Source organism: Perna viridis, chromosome 14 (genome assembly GCF_037379345.1).
Source record: "Perna viridis isolate PV_CMFRI_1.1 ecotype Kerala chromosome 14, ASM3737934v1, whole genome shotgun sequence".
NCBI classification, from domain to species: Eukaryota; Metazoa; Mollusca; class Bivalvia; order Mytilida; family Mytilidae; genus Perna; species Perna viridis.
Window position 1 is genome coordinate 21,707,000 of NC_142458.1, and position 17,951 is coordinate 21,724,950.

Sequence of the window (17,951 nt, forward strand, 5' to 3'; positions counted from 1 at the left end):
GACGAACATTGAGTTAATCATAGTATGACAAACCCATTATTATGAACATTTGTTTTGACTATTTGCATCGTTAGAATCAAAGGGGTGATAACAAGATTTTCCAAATTATTTTGGTAAATTAAGTATTGATTTCATAGAAATGCACTGAAAATAAACATTCCATGGGCAGATTATTCTGTTAAAAACCTCGTAATCGATTGAAAAATTCCTGATTATAATTTTATTCAAATTGGGAAATTATTCTTGAATGAAATTGTATCGTCAAGTCGGGGTATTTTGAGCATGTTTCTGAGTTTTCTCATTTTGACTGATTTTTGTTGTTCACTTTAGGTAACATCATAGATACAATTCAAAACAATATTCCCCATAAGGACGCATTCTCATTGAATAATCAGAATTATATTAAAATTTAAAGAAAAAAAAACTGTTACAAAAAGTTTGTATTTGACGATGTTTAACTTGCATAAATAGAAAAAAACCTATATATAATTGTGGGATAAATGACAATAATTCGCATACACCTGACCTGACAGGCATGTGACCGAACAGTGGCTGGCGTCTGATACCCAATTAAAATGCTACAGATACCCCGAAGTAAAATGATAAAAACATGCAAAGAATGGAATTGTTCAATGAACTAGGCAAAGTTTTTTTTTTTAATTTCAATAATATTACTTATTTATAAAATTTTGAAAGACATTCTTCAATTGTTATTAAGAGAGCTTGCAGACCAATGTCATATAAATTCATAGACCGTTTCGCAGTCTTCCCCTGACTCAACATCAGCCACGGTTATTTTTAATTCTGTGTATCCAAAAATGAAACTTTCACGGAATTTTCTTGCTTCTTTTGTAGGATTTGATATTGATATCTTGAGTTGTCCTATCAAATGACACCCAGGATCATTAATGTACACGGGACATTCAGATGTTGATCGATAGACAGGAATACCAACAGCTGACTGGTATTCTTCTGCAGTTGCAGAATATTTTATAATGGTTGTTCCTAACTTAACCTCTGCACCTTTTTTAACATATATGTCAAAGCATCCTTCGCAATACTCTTTTCCATAATATGATATAAGTCTTTCAGGGTCGTGTTTTCTTCTGTCAAATGCCATGTCAGTGCCAATTCCATACGTGTACCGTGCAATACGAGAGATAATAAAGTCAGGACGATGTCCAAAGAGAACAGCACCTTTCAAAACAGAGAGTCCGGGTTCTATAGGAACAATTACTGTACATTGTGGAAAGTTTTTTCGTATATCATCTTGAATTATTTTGCACTCTGAAAATCCTCCAACAAGTACAATTATTTTAATGTTCTTTTCCTTCAAAGCAATTTTTACTTGTTCGACAATTTTTTGCGATACATCGTTCAACAATTTTTTCAACATTTCAGCATCAATTAGTATTTTGTCTAATCGTACTTTCAGTTTATCTTTTAAGGTTGAATTTTGTATAACATGTGTGAAATCCTCGTACAGATGATCATTGCACATTTCGTCAAGCGCAGCTCTAGGTATGGTCATCGGTATGACATCGTCGTTATTGGAATCGATTGTTCTTTTAACCGCTTCGAATTCTCGAAATAAATCAAGATAAACGGATGGTTCCTCGACTTTCATGGTCGTCAGTAGCGGTGCTCCGATCAACTTAACAAAAATCTGATAGAAGGCCTGATCAACGGATGTTCCACCACAGTCTGTCCCGGAAGCACAGGATAACTCCTTCAATGAACCATCTCTGAGTTTTTCATGTATAGTAATATCACATGTCCCTCCTGAAAAATGTATAATAAGATCCCGTTAAACACATTTTTCCCAGATATATTAATAATTAGTGTCTGCGTCGACGACAATTGAAGGAATTACAATGGACCTACAGAACTTTGCAATGATAAAACTACTGTACATTTCAGAATTAAAATATGCTGAGAAAACACGATGAATTACATAATATTTCGACTGCATAATGTCCGATTAGTTTAATCATCGCAATGTCGTCTTGCTGTACATGGTTACGCATTGGAAGCGATGGATGTTAAGTTGAAATTCGCACACGCGCAAACACACATACACACACCACACACACTGTTTAAATTATAACTTTCTGGCTTATTTCAGGTTTATATTACTTTTAAAGAGTAATCAAGGGAACCAAGGTTGTAGCGGTAACAAAAAAGAAAGTATTACAGGGACAAAGATCAAACATGGAAAATAGACGTACACGACAAAGAACATTTAGTAACTAAAATGATACATACAAAGTAACAAAGGCAAATGAGCAACTCAGACTCCATTATAAAACTGGAGGCATTGACCAGGTGTAGCGTCGTCTGCTTTTTCGTCCACCGAGTTGCTCATAAAAAGTCAAGTCCGGGTTAGACGAAAGAGGAAAGGAAAACTATGACCCGTTGAATAAATCAGTTTTTTATGGTGCAGATGGGTACACCATAACAATCCACGAGTTGATGATGACGACCATAAAACTTCTGTAGTGATGACTTCAATCTTGTAGCAAGATAACCCCGTTTCAGAAGCCTATTTGTTAGAGTTCTAGTGGGATACAAAAAGTCTGGGTACTTTCGGCAAGCTCTGACATAACGTATGAGTTGTGATATGCAGGTGCTGACGGTATTTTGCCACAGATGAAAGGAAAGTTAACAATTCTGAAATATGAAGTAATCGGAATTGATTTGTCCTTGAAATATGGTAGAAGTTTGTTGGTTACATTTTTGTGATGGAGAATGTTTGTCAAACTAAATGCATCTATACCTTTGTTGATAAACGGTAGATGGCAACAAGTCTGTATAATGATGAGGTAGGTTCAGAAACAAGAGTATCAAGACTTGTTTTGTAAAGGGAGTGTAGTAGAGTGAGCGGTATAGAATAGAGTTTGGTTCGAATGTAATGAAGTCCAAGAGGCTTATGTATAAAAGGAAGAAGACCATCTATTGAGACATCATTTTTCTTAAGTGACGTATAGCGGCGGGCGATGGATGGCTTTCAGTTTAAGTTGTTTGTTAAGGAACACGATATTTTAGAAAACGACTTTTAAATCGCTCGTGATGTTCATGATATGTGTGTATGGAACGCACAGACTGTCTATTGAGGTACACACGTTGACTGTTTTTATTATTATTTATTATTCTTTTTCCTATAATTAAAACATAACATCGTTGTATTTAGAGACGTCTTTATGTTGTTATTTTGTCTTTACTTTATGTCCTTAGACACGTACATTATACGTGTACCAAACGTGACCACATAAACTATTTATAACATGTATGCGACGTGCATGTCACATACAATTATACGTTCTTCTCGATACCATTACGCTAAAAAGACTTTAAACATATAAAAAAAACTTGTATATAGGTATATGTATTTGTTTTGGTTTGGAGAAGGATTTTGACATATATTTTTTTTTTTTATTTTGGGGCGTTTGGTTTTATTTTTGCCCTTTATTTGTAATACGCTTAACAATATCGATACTACCTCCATTATCGACGACCACGTATTGTAATCCCGCCTCAGACATATTAAAGCCTGTAGAAATCCCCTTCATAGGAAGAAATTGACTATAGACAGAGGCGGCTTCTGGTTCAAGTGCTAAGACAAGTTGAGTATCTTCAATACCAGCCTTAAATAGATATATCTTTAGTTTGTAAATTGAAGCAAAATATATTTCTTTATTTCATTATCTTGAGCGTTGTCAGTACAATATAGTCTGTAAATATCTATGGCACTTACCATATTTGCACTTTTCCTCATAAATTGCTTAGCAGCATCAGACCAAATTGCAGGAACAGTTAACACATATCTTATGTCTGTGTCTTTAACATTCACTCCAGTGCCATTTACTATACGAAAGAAATGTTTTGTCAGCGCTTTAATTGACTCTGAGAATACAATCATTGCTTTCAATGGTTTCCCTGTGACATCTTCTATTACCATGTCACTTTTTACATTCTACAAAAGTGATAAAAAGAATAATACAGACCTAAAAAAATAGAATAATTCATACCAAGTGTCTGGAACACATGTAAACAAATCGATGTTACAGCTGAACTTTTATTCAAATAATTTTTGCAGTCGCTTCGTCATTCTCTTATACGAAAGAAATTGACTAGAAAGAGGCTGCCTCTTGTTCGTGCTAAGACAAGTTGAGTATTTCTCATCGCTTCTGTTAAATTGCATTTTTTTTAGTTTTCTTGTATGTTCTTCGTTGTGATTTCTGTTTTCCATGTCTAGTTTTTGTCCCTAGATTACATTATTTTGATTTCCGATATAATCATTATTCCCTGATAACTCTTTTATCATACAATATATTGTGAATTCTATTTATCATTTATTCCTGACAGTCAGTAATGATTTCAACGTATTCTCGTAAAGAAATTTACCTTAATATTGTTCACATGAACAGCTGGTTTATTATAGTTTTGACCTGAGTAATAAGCTTGAAAACCACATACAAATTAAAAAATAAACATTGTGTTTATGTTTTAACCTATTGATGAGTTACATCTACATTCATAGAGTTAGATAAGATAAAGTGATTAATACAATAATGAAATGTACCTAGTATTTTTAAGAATTTTTTACCTCTGATTTATATAGATGCATTTTGAATTTCTGGAAATAATAGAATTCATTTTGCCTTTTCTTTAGTACAATATTATTGTACTTGTTTTCAGCTTCATAACCAAACGATTCGAACTCTTTATTTTGTTTGAGCAGCAAACATGTCGGTGTCTTCAATGAAATGTGGCGCTGAGTTCCAGCATTCCATGCCTGGTTTGCTGATATCTTCAATGGGTCATTTTTAAAATCAGCCCGACTGGAATAAGCATACCCAGAGTAAGTTGTTCCAAAATCAATCGCCAAGACAAACAAATAATCGTCAGAAAGCGAAGACATTTCTAGTGGAATAGAACATGACAATATAATTGCATGTCGGTGTATTCAAATATAAAACAAATACATTGAAAAATACCTTACATCACATTCAAAATATACCGTACATAATCGGTTGTATCTATACTCAAAAAGCGTAAGGATAGATGATTGTATTTATTTCCAGAAGATCTTTTAATATTTGGTTTACATTGCCAGGACCGTTTGTCGTATTTTCCACATACATAACGACAAATGAATATTGTCCAGAGCAGAATATTATATTGCTCGAGCTTGCGAGTGCAATATAATATTCTGCGAGGGACAATATTCACCAGTATTCATGCAATAACCCTTTTATTATATAGGAATAAATATTTTAGTTAACATTATACTAATTTGTTGGATATACATTTTACAACGTTGTATGTGTTTTATTGCACTAGTTCAGATATGATGCATAATAAATATATGAACTAATGCAATATGAATTTATAAATGGTCATGCTCACGTAAATGTCTGTCAATGCTTGCACAAATTGAGTCAAACGTGCCAGGGTCATATTCTTGTCCATTACCTTTTGTCACATAAAATTCTGATAAATATGCGTCAAGTTCACTTGTTGGCATAGTTTCGAAGCTCCGGTGTTCATTTTTCTGAACGAGATACTTGTACAGCAGTTTTAAGTCACGATTTGTACAATTTAAAGTAGATTTCTTTTTCAGCTTGTCTTTGACTCCTTGTCTGTCAACATTTAATACAGCATCATTTGCCACCTCTTGTGGTATTTTTTCAAATTCCACATTTTGTAACAACCTGTCAATATTCCGTTCAGCCATTTTTTTAGCAAGCGACAACAGTGCAATAAATTTAAAAACGTATTCGGAACGTCTCCGAATTTTTGCGGATACGAAAGAAAGTTTGCGTGCAGATACCGGGATATATTGCATGCTTTGTTTTCTATTGATTTGAATAGGAAAATACTACTATATAATAATATTTGATACCCTGTAACATGTTGATATTGTACTTTAAAACATGAAACAGATACGCTTCATGCAGTATGTTTGAAATTATTGATGGAAATGTGTTGAATTCAGATGATGATTCATTCGACTGAAAACAAGTGTATTATTAGACTAAGGCAGCAGTTTTATTCAAGCAAAAACACTTTTACTTTTTAAACTTTCGTGAAAAATCAGGTAAAACTGGGATTTCAATCGCTGAATTGAAAATTTTAGACAAAACAAAGTGGTATGTTTAACTAAATATACATTGCATTTTTTTAAGGCTTACCTAACTGTTTCCTGATGATAAGAAATAACCAATTATTCCCAAATAAATGTCTTTTAAATATGTTATGAAAAACTTAGTTTCAGAAATTTCAAAAAATATATCAGAAAGGGAGAGTTTATATCTATTTGTATTGTTTTTACAGAAAATCCCACATTCTAATTTGCTGATGTGACCCCTGATTTACCGATTATGAAAATATCATGCAAATGTTTTTTTTTTACGATTGATTGTGGACTTGGCTTGATTGTGAAACGAATAAGCGTTCGATAATTTTGTTGTTACCCTGATTTTATACAAAAATGGTATTTCTATTTTTCTTTTAAATTTAAAAAATGGTTGTTATATTATTCGGTCTATCTGTAAATTACCTTAATCACGTTGTGCACGCTGAAAAACCTGCGTAGCACGGCTATTCACAAATGTAAATATTAAGATACTTAATATTCAAATAGAAAGTTAAGTTGTGAAGTGTTTAAGAAGGAGTAAACCGAAACACCAGCCAGTCGGTGGCACATATATGACATTTTATTTTTCCAAAAAACATTATCCATTTTATTTCACAAACGCATCGAAGTTTTTAGTTTAGTCCGAGTTGCTCGTCTGTTTTTTTTTTTGTTTTTTTTTTTGTTTGTTTTTTGTTTGTTTGTTTTTTTGTTTGTTTGTTTTTGTTACTTTGCATGAATTATTTTAGTTATTTTATGTTCTTTGTTTTGTTTATCTGTTTTCCGTGTCTGGTCTTTGTCCCTTGATTACATTCGTTTGGTATCCGCTGGAGTCTTGGTTTCCTGGATTGCTCTTTTGTGAAGTTGAAAGTTGGATTCAACGATTGAAGAGAAATAAATTACATAGAAAGCATTGAAATCCATTAAGAAAGGGGGATATATCTTAAATGTGAGCAAAGATTTTGGTTTCTTTCCAAGGGCTTGTTAAAGTCAACTTCTGAACTATCCATTGTCAATTTAAAACAAACTTCATACTAGACTGGGAAAAAAAATCAGTAAAATGTAATTTACCATATGCCTCTCTTATCATAGGATCTGCCCGATTTTCATATGGACGGCCTCTCATATAATGTTAAGGTGAGGCATTGGAAAAAAGTTATTATCAGTTTATTTGAACCATTATTGGTTTACATTACTGTCACATGGAATTTTGTTCAATCTGAATATAATATTTTCAGGATTCGTGAATTGCATTTGAAGGCACAATTGCACGTTTTTTTTTTTCACTTAATGATAGATATATTCATACAAGTACTCTTTTGAAACGTTCAATCAATATTTACATTCTTTGTTTACAAAAAGGCAAAACTGTTGGAGGATGCCACTGTTTTTGTAGAAATGTAGAAATCCTCCTTTAATATATTCCACTTTTGCATCAAGTCACTTAGATGCTTGTATGTCAGCATTCATTATAACGTGATAGTGACTAAAATCAATTTGTTTAACATCTCTTCCAGACCCAAAAGATATTACACTTTATATTGTCTTAAAAACAAGTGTCTACATTTGACTCTGATTGACGTCACCAAAAGGCAAAGCAAAAACTCTTATAGATCGATATAAGTTAGGGGCAAACACTTGATTTTTTGTCCTGGATAAATTTGGATTTTTTACTTATATATACCACGATTTTTTTCAACAGATGCATCCTTCCTTTATTTACCCGAATTGTTATCCTACATTTTTTTCATCATTTGCTACCATCCTGTCTTTTTTTCAAATTTAATCCTAGCCCCCACTTTTCCCCTATAAAAAACAACTGGTTGCTCTCTTTCAGTATTAGCAAACCTGAATTAGCTTTCTTGTAAAATGTTTCGACTGCTGATACGAAATTTAATTGCAGAACCCTTATTCATAGTAATATTGATTTTATGTTCTGACTGAAAAAAGTACAAATATAAATTACCTTTTAAAACGAAAGTTGTTTTCCAATTACATCATATATACATGTATTTATAAAAAGGTAAAGTTTACAGCTGTCGTTCCTAAACTTGAAGTTACAAACAAACGGTTGCTAAAACGAATCCTTACCAAATAAAAACAGTAACCATTATAAACACAGCGTCTTAAAAGCAGATCTCAACCAGGATATAGATTTTAGTAGACCGACAGATTGAGTTCAAAGGTATTTAAAATACTTTTGATTGTTTGCATGTCTCATCATTTTACAAGCATACACTAAACAGTAGTATTAATAAATATTAATAAAAATATATAATGACATTGCATGCTGCATGCTATCAAAGCTTTTCAAAACAATGAATATTTCGAATATTTGCATGGGATGTTTTACTTTTAAATTGATACATTTTTAATCGGGATAATACAACCTAAGATATCCAACCTGACATGTCATTATCAAAAGTAATTTAATCGATACATGAGTATAAAACTTGATTGAAAGAATAAATAAACACCATTGCATTATAAGAAATATGGCCATATTTCTTTTTCATTTTGGCTGAAAGGTGCAGTTTCAAGAGGAAAAATCAGTCTAAATTTCGGAATTATATAGTATGTGAGTATCGCAAAAATATCTGCTTCACTCGATCGATTGATCGGACATACATTTGAAAAATACTATATTGTAATGAAAATGATGGAACATTTTATGAGACTGTAAATGAACTGAATAAGGAATATGTGTGTTTACCTGCCGGTCTTACCTGACCTTAGTTATTTTAATTTATTTTATTTTGTAACATTATGAGACAACAGTTCATTACAACATGTAACGAATCAGTATATCAGTATGAAATTTCTTTAATTAACGCCCCGAAGATCTGAACTACAGTTACACGGTTTTGTCTCAGGTTAAATTAACTAACGTTCATAGATTTCTTACAGACAGGAAATGGATTAACAAAAAACGCGCTAAAATGAAAACAGCAGCAAATTTACAATGATAATTACGATACCATTGTATTGGATATATATTTTGAGTTTAGCTTTTACAAAAATAACTTAAAGTTAATATTATTATTTCATCAATTTGCAGAAATGCATTTAAACATTATAACTATTAAAGACAGTCATAAATCAAAGTTAGAGCACTTATTGATCGTAAAGTGATACACCCAACCAAATTGTGATACCAAAAGGGAATTGGAAAAATGTTTAGATTGGCCTATCTTGAAACCACATTTTGAACTGCATTTTATAGTGCTTAAGAACTAGGCAAAGTTTTCAAAAGTATTTTCAGAAAAAAAGTAATCCTTTCAAATCCGTCTGGAAACGTACAAAGAGACGAAACACCATTTTTCGTACTGTTTTAAATAATATTTCCCCACTGCGGGGGGGGGGGTAAATAAACGTGGAATACTTTAATATGATACAAGACGAACAACGCACAGTAAGGAAAGAATATAAAAGTAGTAGATAAAGATTTTTCATCTGCAGCCAGACCTCTCATAAAATACAAGTGGGGATAAGTTGAATGTATTTATGCAACGTTATTCGATTATCTAACGACCTATGATTTGAATAAAGCCCGAGAATTTCGAAAGGTCTAGCTGCAGCAGTTAGTAAGAAAGGAGACGAATGTCCTCTTCCTGGTGGAGCTTGATATGAGGAAGCATATAATTCGGATGAAATAACATGATTTGTAGCACTAAGATGAGAATCGGTGTCAGGTTTTGACGATGCGACCTCGTTATATCTTTCATTATTACGCATGCATAAAATATAAACCAATCGTATGTAATTACTCAACTGCTGTTGGTTTTTTTACTGTCACAGATGTGCAAGAGTAAACAAGAGAACCAAGATTATAGCAGTAATCAAAAGAATGTAATCCAGGGACAAAGACCAGATATGGAAAACAGACTTACACAAAAAAGAACATAAAGTAACTAAAGTCATACATACAAATTAACAAAAGCAAATGAGCAACTCGGACTCTTCTAAATTTCAATTTTGAAACCAATTAGCAGTACTGGTCTATACATAATTGACCATCGGTCTCATGTCTAAAAACAAATAAGTGATACGATATTCGATTATTGCTGGCATTTCGATTTTCCAGTATGAACCAGCAATAATGAAAAGTTTAAAATGGCGGAAATTAAATCGACGGCAAGTTATTTAAAAGTAAAATGGATTTATTTTCTTAAATTAGAAAGAGAGTAATCTATGACAAGAATTAGAGAGTATCATACAAGATTACATGACATGTTGTAATTGTTTTGAAATCATTATATTATAAGGAACCAGCAGAGCTAAAGAGATATTAACAAACGAGTGAACTCTGATGTTACAACACATGTCGGCATTTGTTTAGGAATTAGTTGAAATTTAACTAGCTCCTCTGGTTGATACGGGAAACAAGAAATTGTCTTTGAACTATTTTATTGTTTACGTTTTGTTTTACTTATGTAGCGTGTTTTCTTGCTTACTTGTTTATTTATAGCTTGAACACATGAGTCTTATATCCTTATATCCTGTGCATAAAGTGTACATATACTCTTCGCCCACGAAATCATCTTTTGGTCATTAAGGTGTACAAATCTATGATTTATTGAACTATCATTCTATGATAGACCCAGGCAGAAGTCAATACATCAAGGTATTCAGAATTGCACCAAATTAGTACCAAATAGTACCTAAATGAAGCAAGGCTTGGGTAACATTTCATTTTTCATTTTTTTCTCAATAATAAGAGGCTAAAATGGATCCATTTCTAGGTCCCCCTTTTTGGCCCCTAAAATTCATCAAAATTCCTAAAAATCACCTAATTTCAACATCATACTGAAATACTCCTGATGAAAAACAATGCAATCAAAAGTTAAATATCTTTATGTCTGAACAAAAAAATAACAAATTTTAAGTCACACTTTAAGGCAAATAACTCTTGACGTAGGATGAATTTTCCAAATTGAAAAACTACCAAATAGTGCCAATCTTCAAACAAAAATAAACAAAAAACAGAATGGACGCCTCGCTTTCATTTTCAATAGTTTCTAATTAAAGATTTAGACTTACTTTTTACATTATATCAAGGTTTTATTCCGGTTCTGAGGATTAAGTACTTTTTCGTCAATTTTAAAATTGCATATCAAAAATAACAATAAAAATCACTGAACAAAGAGTTATCTCCCTTGAAAAGCATGTTATATAGAATGCAGTTTTTTTTTATATTTGTGCTCATTTACAGTTTTTTTTTTCATTTATTTTTATTCAATACCACAATTCAAATACGTTAGCTTACTTAAAATGTTAAATTAAATGAAAAAAAGGGGAAGGGGTTGTTACATGTACTCCCATATACATGGATGAATTCCAATTTCTACTAAATGCATAACAAGAACATTTGGATTGAGAAACCCTCAATATGAAAATTATCTAGTTTTTTTAGTTTATGTATATCATACTGCTATTACATATATTACAGACCATACTATAGACTAGTAATACTTTGAGAAAAGCTCACTTCTTGGTGAAATGAAACATTCAAATGTGACGAAGAAGTTGTGGAAACCTCATTAATTCCATTTATTAGTTTTCTCAGGAGTAGCGCATGGACCGACACATATAATGATCAATATACATGTATACTCATGCATTTCAAGGGGAACACCCGAGCAGCAATATTTCAGCTATATTCACACGAGGAACATGAAATGGATGATAACATAAACATGAAATAATTGTGAAATGAAAAAAGGGATGGGACACAAGGAAAATGGGGTCGACAAATTTTGATTACCACTGGAAATAGGGAGAGGTGGGTAGAGTCGTGGAATTTAGCCTCCTGTGGCGGAGCCCTATGGTTCATACTCCGGGAGAATACTGCAGTAGAGTTCTTTAACGTGGTATCTTTCCCAACACGGTGCACCACTATGGTTTGCATTCAGGTTTTCCGTATTATAGCCTGACAACCCCAGCATGTAACACGCCAGGGGTACCCCATTCCACCACATGGGGCACACATCCCAGTTGCTCCGTGGGCAGAGCGCCTAGCCCCTGGCAAGGGTTCTGTGCACTATTTAGTCGCCTTTTGCGACAAGCTTAGCGCTACTGTAGGCCTATTCTTTTAACACCCGGTCCTGCACGGGGAGATAATAAAACAGACCTACACTGTTTGTAAAACTGCCTGTGGTGGGTGTATTATTTACATTCTAAATTTCCATTTTGTAAGCTGGTTTTGCAAGTTTGGATAAATACAAAAATATCATTTTTTAAAACTGTTAACATTTTGATTTTTAATTTCTTTCAAGTCACTCATACAAATTCACAGTTAACATATTTTCAGTTACATAATATACAGTGTAGAGTGCTAGTTTACAAATCTCACTCAGCTCTTCATTTTTCTTGGTTTTCATAGACAATTCCACTCTGTTTGTTTTGGACTTTACTGGAAGTCTCCATCATATTTAAAGGGCAATAGACTAATAGACTCTTCACTTTCTGCACAAAATTCTAATCATTTGGGCAATATGTATGTCTTCCACACTAATCACAGCCATTTATAATTTGTAATAAATAATTTCACGGAATTTGCTTACTACCAGAGGTTTCTCTTTCCTCAAATACATGTTCATGTATGTTACATACTGTTTAACATCTATGTCTGATAGGGTCCATCCAGTTATGTTTTTGTTTTCTGTGAATTGTAAATACTCTCATTAGACTGACTGTCCAATAAATTTGAGTGGTTATAGGTTATTGAGTCTGCACATGGCACTTGCCAACCACTACATATGTACAGTGCAACATTTGTAGCTATAGTTTCTCCATGGTGAAACAAGTTGTCGGCCATCACTGTGTTTTTCAAGAGGAAACTACTTTCTGAATAACTTTTCACAGCTAGGTTCTGAGCAACTAAACTTCCATTTTCAGTAATACATTTCTCTTGAGATGTGCATTTCATACATGTAGCTTTATTTCACATGGTTCTTTTAAAACCTGACATGTTGAGACAAAATAATAATCTATGCAAATTATTTCACTTGTATACTGAGAAAAAACATATCGCAGTTTTAATGAATACTGTTATAGAAAATACTGTTTTAATACATCTGATATTAATAAGCGGTCTAGAACACAAATGCCCAGGGTTTTCAGTACAATACGGGCCATTTGTTCTGTGTTTTGTACATTTAACTGCATCATACTGATATAAAGGTTTACTATTAATACGCCTAATTGTACATTAAGTGAACATTCAGTAAAATACAACTTCTACTACATTGAATGATGTCTTAGATAAGGAGGTTAATTCTTATTTAAATGTCTTCTTTATTTATGGATGGATTATAAATAATTCAAGGGATTTTAATTTGGTAAACTGCTAGCTACATGTATTGTTAACACTGAGATTCAGTTTTTACTATGCATGGATGAGAAGGGTGTAGCATAATGCCCAGTTTGCTGTATACTTGCATTTGTCATTTTGGGGCAAGTCCAAGGCATACCGTTGTTATGGGAATTATTGCACCACTCAGTGTAGATCCATATTGACATTTTTGTAGTATAACGTATAATGAAATGTAGCTTATCATAATTATAACCATATTGTATAATTAGAACCGAAAAAGCTATAAAGTATGGTTTATGTCCTCAAAATAAAATAAGTCAAGGGGATATCGATTGTGAAATCTTAAATCTGGGCCGGATTCTTGCACCACTCAATGTAGATCCATATTGAAATTTTTATAGTAAAGAGTATAATGAAGTGTAGCTTATCATAATTATAACCATATTGTAAAATTAGAACCGAAAAAGATATAAATTGAACCACTTGAACCAATCTAGGTGGTATATACCTTGAAATATGATATTGCCCATTTAATATCACATCAATTTAGTACAGGGTAGCTTTCTGAAATACTAAACAACTGAAGAAATTATGTGAAAGTCCAATTGAGAACAAATGTGCCAGTGATATATTTTTCATGACCTACATTTGTACATGTAAATAAACAACTCCTCATGCTTACACGAGTGTGGCAGTTCATGGCTTTAATCCCTGAACTGAGAAACACCATAATATAAAATAATATAAAATTGATAGTCATGCACTGATTCTCTGCCTAGCCTGTGCCATATGAGAGGTTGAATTATGAATGGTTGGCAGGGAAACAGAATAATGAGTCTGACAGCCTACCTGCAGGCTGTCACTACTGTCAGGTCAAACCGTTGCAAAGTACATGTAAACTTGATTAGTCAGACATTCTCTTCCTGAAATGCATGAAAAATGGAGAATAATAAATTACAATCAACAAATTTAGATAGAATGGACATTAATATACTGACAGGTGAATATGAAAAACTAGCTATCAATATCAATATGCCTTGAAAACACAGGCCACCCATTTCAGTACTAACACTCTTGTGCGGTAATGGGGGTGTACTTTAATATAATGCTTTGTAGCGCACCATGGCATGACCGTGTCGAATACAATTTGCTACATTGTACCTAAGACTTTCAAAATCATACATTTTTCAAACTGTAATTTATAGAGGATGAAGTCCCCATAATGGTACTCAATAGCAATAGAATCAGATACCGAATACTATGTCCAGTGGACATTATGTCATTGACTTTACCTTGCTCCATTGAGTGTGGTGCTCTGAATAGCTGCAAAATCATAGCTACAGCCATTGTTTTATATTTAGTAATTTGAACTGTAGTAAATATAAAAAAAAACTAATAACTTCAATTGCTACATTGCAGCTAGGGACTAATAAAATTTCAACCAACACAGTTTTACCAAATAGTTTATTGTGTAATTTGTGAAGAAAAATTAATCGTAGATGAAGTAAAACTGTAAAAGGCATACATTTAAAAAAAAAATTAAATTTACTCTACTTCATGAACTTACAGGTTACATCTGCCTCATAGTATACAAGTATTTGTAATTTTACTTACCAGAATCAACTCATGCAATATGCCAGTGGTTGCACAAGTTCTTCCCTTGTCCGATTTTCCCTTCTGACAGTGCAGCAGATACAGAATAATCTTATAGTACATTGTCCTCCAAAGCAATTTTTTTATGTTTATGGTTGATCTTTTATATACAAAAGTTGAATTCGATTTCTCTTACATTTATTATTTTCCGGAAACGCCATTTTTTTCGTCGTCCGTTTTGTTAGTTTTTGGAGTAGTTTTTGTGTCGTCTGTTGCAAGTACATGTGCTTTTTCATTTTCTAGGATTTGACAATTAAAGAATATGATCATATACCATTATCATACCTCTCGTTCCCCAAGCAACAGATGGTAAGATGGTGGAGAATTCAAAGATGGTAAAAGACCTTTAAACCAACAACATCTTTGTTGGAAACATATTGACTCTTTCGTAAAAAGTACATGTAGGAATAGGATTTCTGCTATTATTACATGTACATGGACTGGGAATGATTTACATTTTCTGAAGTGCTTTAGAGTGTCTGTACTGCATGTACATTTTCCACTCTCTAAAAAACGAAACAGAGGGACAAGATCCAAAAAATGAACACAACTTCTTAATGTAATGAGAACTGTTTTACCTCACAATTGAAGAGTGGTTACCGGAAAGGGTACCAATAGGGAAAATGGTTTATTTCATATCTTTTGTGAAGTATAATAGTAATTTCTCAGCATAACATAAATAAATTACTAGGTATAGCTTTTTAAAAATAATTTGCTGACATTTATGACCAGAGATGATTGTTACAAACAAGTATTTCGATTGGAAATAATTGGCTCGCAATTATTGCAACGTAAATTTAGGGCTCTTTCAACAGTCATTTAGTTCTAAACCGGCGAAAACCCAAATATGGCAATTGGCACATATAGAGATGGAAAGTTGGTTGACCAAAACAAGTATATTTCACACAAAACAATGCGTTCATTCTCTGTTTTTATACTGGGTAAAGTTGATACTATAGCTAATGTGACTTCATTTCGTATCGTTATCATTACTTTTCACATTTTTATTGTTAGTTTGTGGAAATAACTGATAAACTTTTTTTTTTATTTCATTTTGTCATTTTTGGCTCGATATTTTTCACCCATTTTTATGCATTTCAATTCCCCTTTTAAAATTATAACAAATAAACAGAAGACAGTAGGACATGAATTTGTATCCTTTACAACACATGTACTTTTAAAAACTATCACAATTTTGGGGTTTGGGAATACTGCAGAAATTACTATTTTTCAATATTGCCTGGTTTTCTCGTAGAATGACAGTTAATATAAAAAGAAATAAGTTAATATTTTTGTTCTTAATGGCAACTGTCGTGAATCGCACAATCTTGTATTAATTTTTTTTTGCATGGTTTATAGAATATCCCGTTGTTTTAAAAATGTCGAAGAGTTGGGTTACTCTTCACAATTAACAAGTCAATAATTTACGAAAAGTGTTGATATACACCTCTCCACAAATTGATCCAATATGCGTACAGAAGTGTAATACATATTTGTGAATTTATTGAAAAGACAGTATTAAATTTGTTTATTCACATGTTTTTTTTTGTTTTTTTTTTGTTTTTTTTTTTAATTTAATTCAATTCAATTTAGGTCTCCTGAACCTATGAAACAAATCGCTTATCCATTGAAATAGTACATCGAATTTCCTGTAATGCTAAACGCATGTCCTAGAAACTACGGAAAAATATGTAAGAATGGGCGCAAATATTTTTAAAAAAAAGAATGGAGGGAACCATAATTCAAACGGTCATTAAAAAGAATATGATCCAGGATACATATTAGACGTAGGTAGTAGACTTATACACCAAATGACTTGAAACAACCAACACAACACATTTTTAGAATCAAACTTAAATCAGCGGACATGACTCCAAAATATACTGTGAGCATGCTCCAGGAACCGGTACGACAACCGTCCTCTGCTTACTTAGAAACATATCATATTAACTAAAATGTCATGTCCGGGAAAGACAAAAAAGGAAAGCTATACCACAGTCAATTAATCAGTTAAAGTAATACAGTAAAAAACGTTAGAATAGAAATTACAGAAACCTGAAGTTACCACACAATCGTAACTCAATTATAGGTATGAAATTGATTTAGTTTTTTTAACATTCCTATTTTCAAAAATAAGGTTTTAAATATTTTCATATATTTTAATTTGTTGTGTGCGCATCTTTGATTTTTAAGAATCCTATTAGTCCGTGGATTTGCTATGAAAAAAATGTGGCTTTACAAGCCTAAGTTATCGCATACGAGGATTGACTCCTTGTTCACGACATGTATGCTCAATCGTCATCAATCTATAGACTTTTTTTATAAATAGCTCTACCACATTGTGCGTCAAATCATTTTTATCGTAAGTCCTATGTTCTGTTATTTCCCATCTGCGGCATGAAAACTGATTTTGTCGACGTGTCAAACACGTTTTTAGTGGCGTTCGAGTTGCTCATTTACTTTTGTTACTTTGTATGTATGATATTAGTTACTTTATGTTCTTTGATGTATATGTCTGTTTTCCATACGTGGTCGTCGTCCCTGGATTACAATTTTTTTGCATTCCCGCTATAATCTTGGCTCCTTTTATTATTTTTTGAATTGTTACATGTAAATATGATGCTTTAATTATACATTTTGTTTTAGTTACTTTTCATGTTTAATCATAATAATATTGATGTGAATCATTGACAATTTAGAGGTATAGCTAGATCTTACAACAATTCCTCGTGGACTGGCTTTATCTGTTTATTTAGTTTAATGATTCAAATCTGTAGCCAATAAAAGCGGAGGCTTGAAATTCCTGACAAAAAATGCGGCTCGTATTTAAGTTCTTTGGCGTGATCA

The 17,951-nt window shown here is 32.6% G+C and overlaps 1 protein-coding gene across 3 annotated transcripts; it reads right to left on the reverse strand.

The window, feature by feature from the left end:
- Nucleotides 1–478: 478 nt before the first annotated feature.
- Nucleotides 479–8,309, reverse strand: LOC148598629 (heat shock 70 kDa protein 12A-like). Of its 3 annotated transcripts, none has more exons than XM_088561458.1 (5): nt 8,103–8,242; nt 4,607–4,923; nt 3,755–3,973; nt 3,500–3,644; nt 479–1,782 (listed from the first exon to the last, which is right to left on the reverse strand). In XM_088561458.1, the coding sequence occupies exons 2-5, from the start codon at nt 4,919–4,921 to the stop codon at nt 737–739; spliced, it is 1,725 nt and encodes a 574-aa protein (XP_088417584.1). In that variant the 5' UTR covers nt 4,922–4,923; nt 8,103–8,242; the 3' UTR covers nt 479–736. The 3 variants fall into 3 exon arrangements, with proteins under 3 accessions (XP_088417584.1, XP_088417582.1, XP_088417583.1); XM_088561456.1 differs by lacking the exon at nt 8,103–8,242 and adding an exon at nt 5,476–6,209; XM_088561457.1 differs by having other exon boundaries at nt 480–1,782; nt 8,228–8,309.
- Between the last annotated feature and the right edge of the window lie 9,642 nt (nt 8,310–17,951).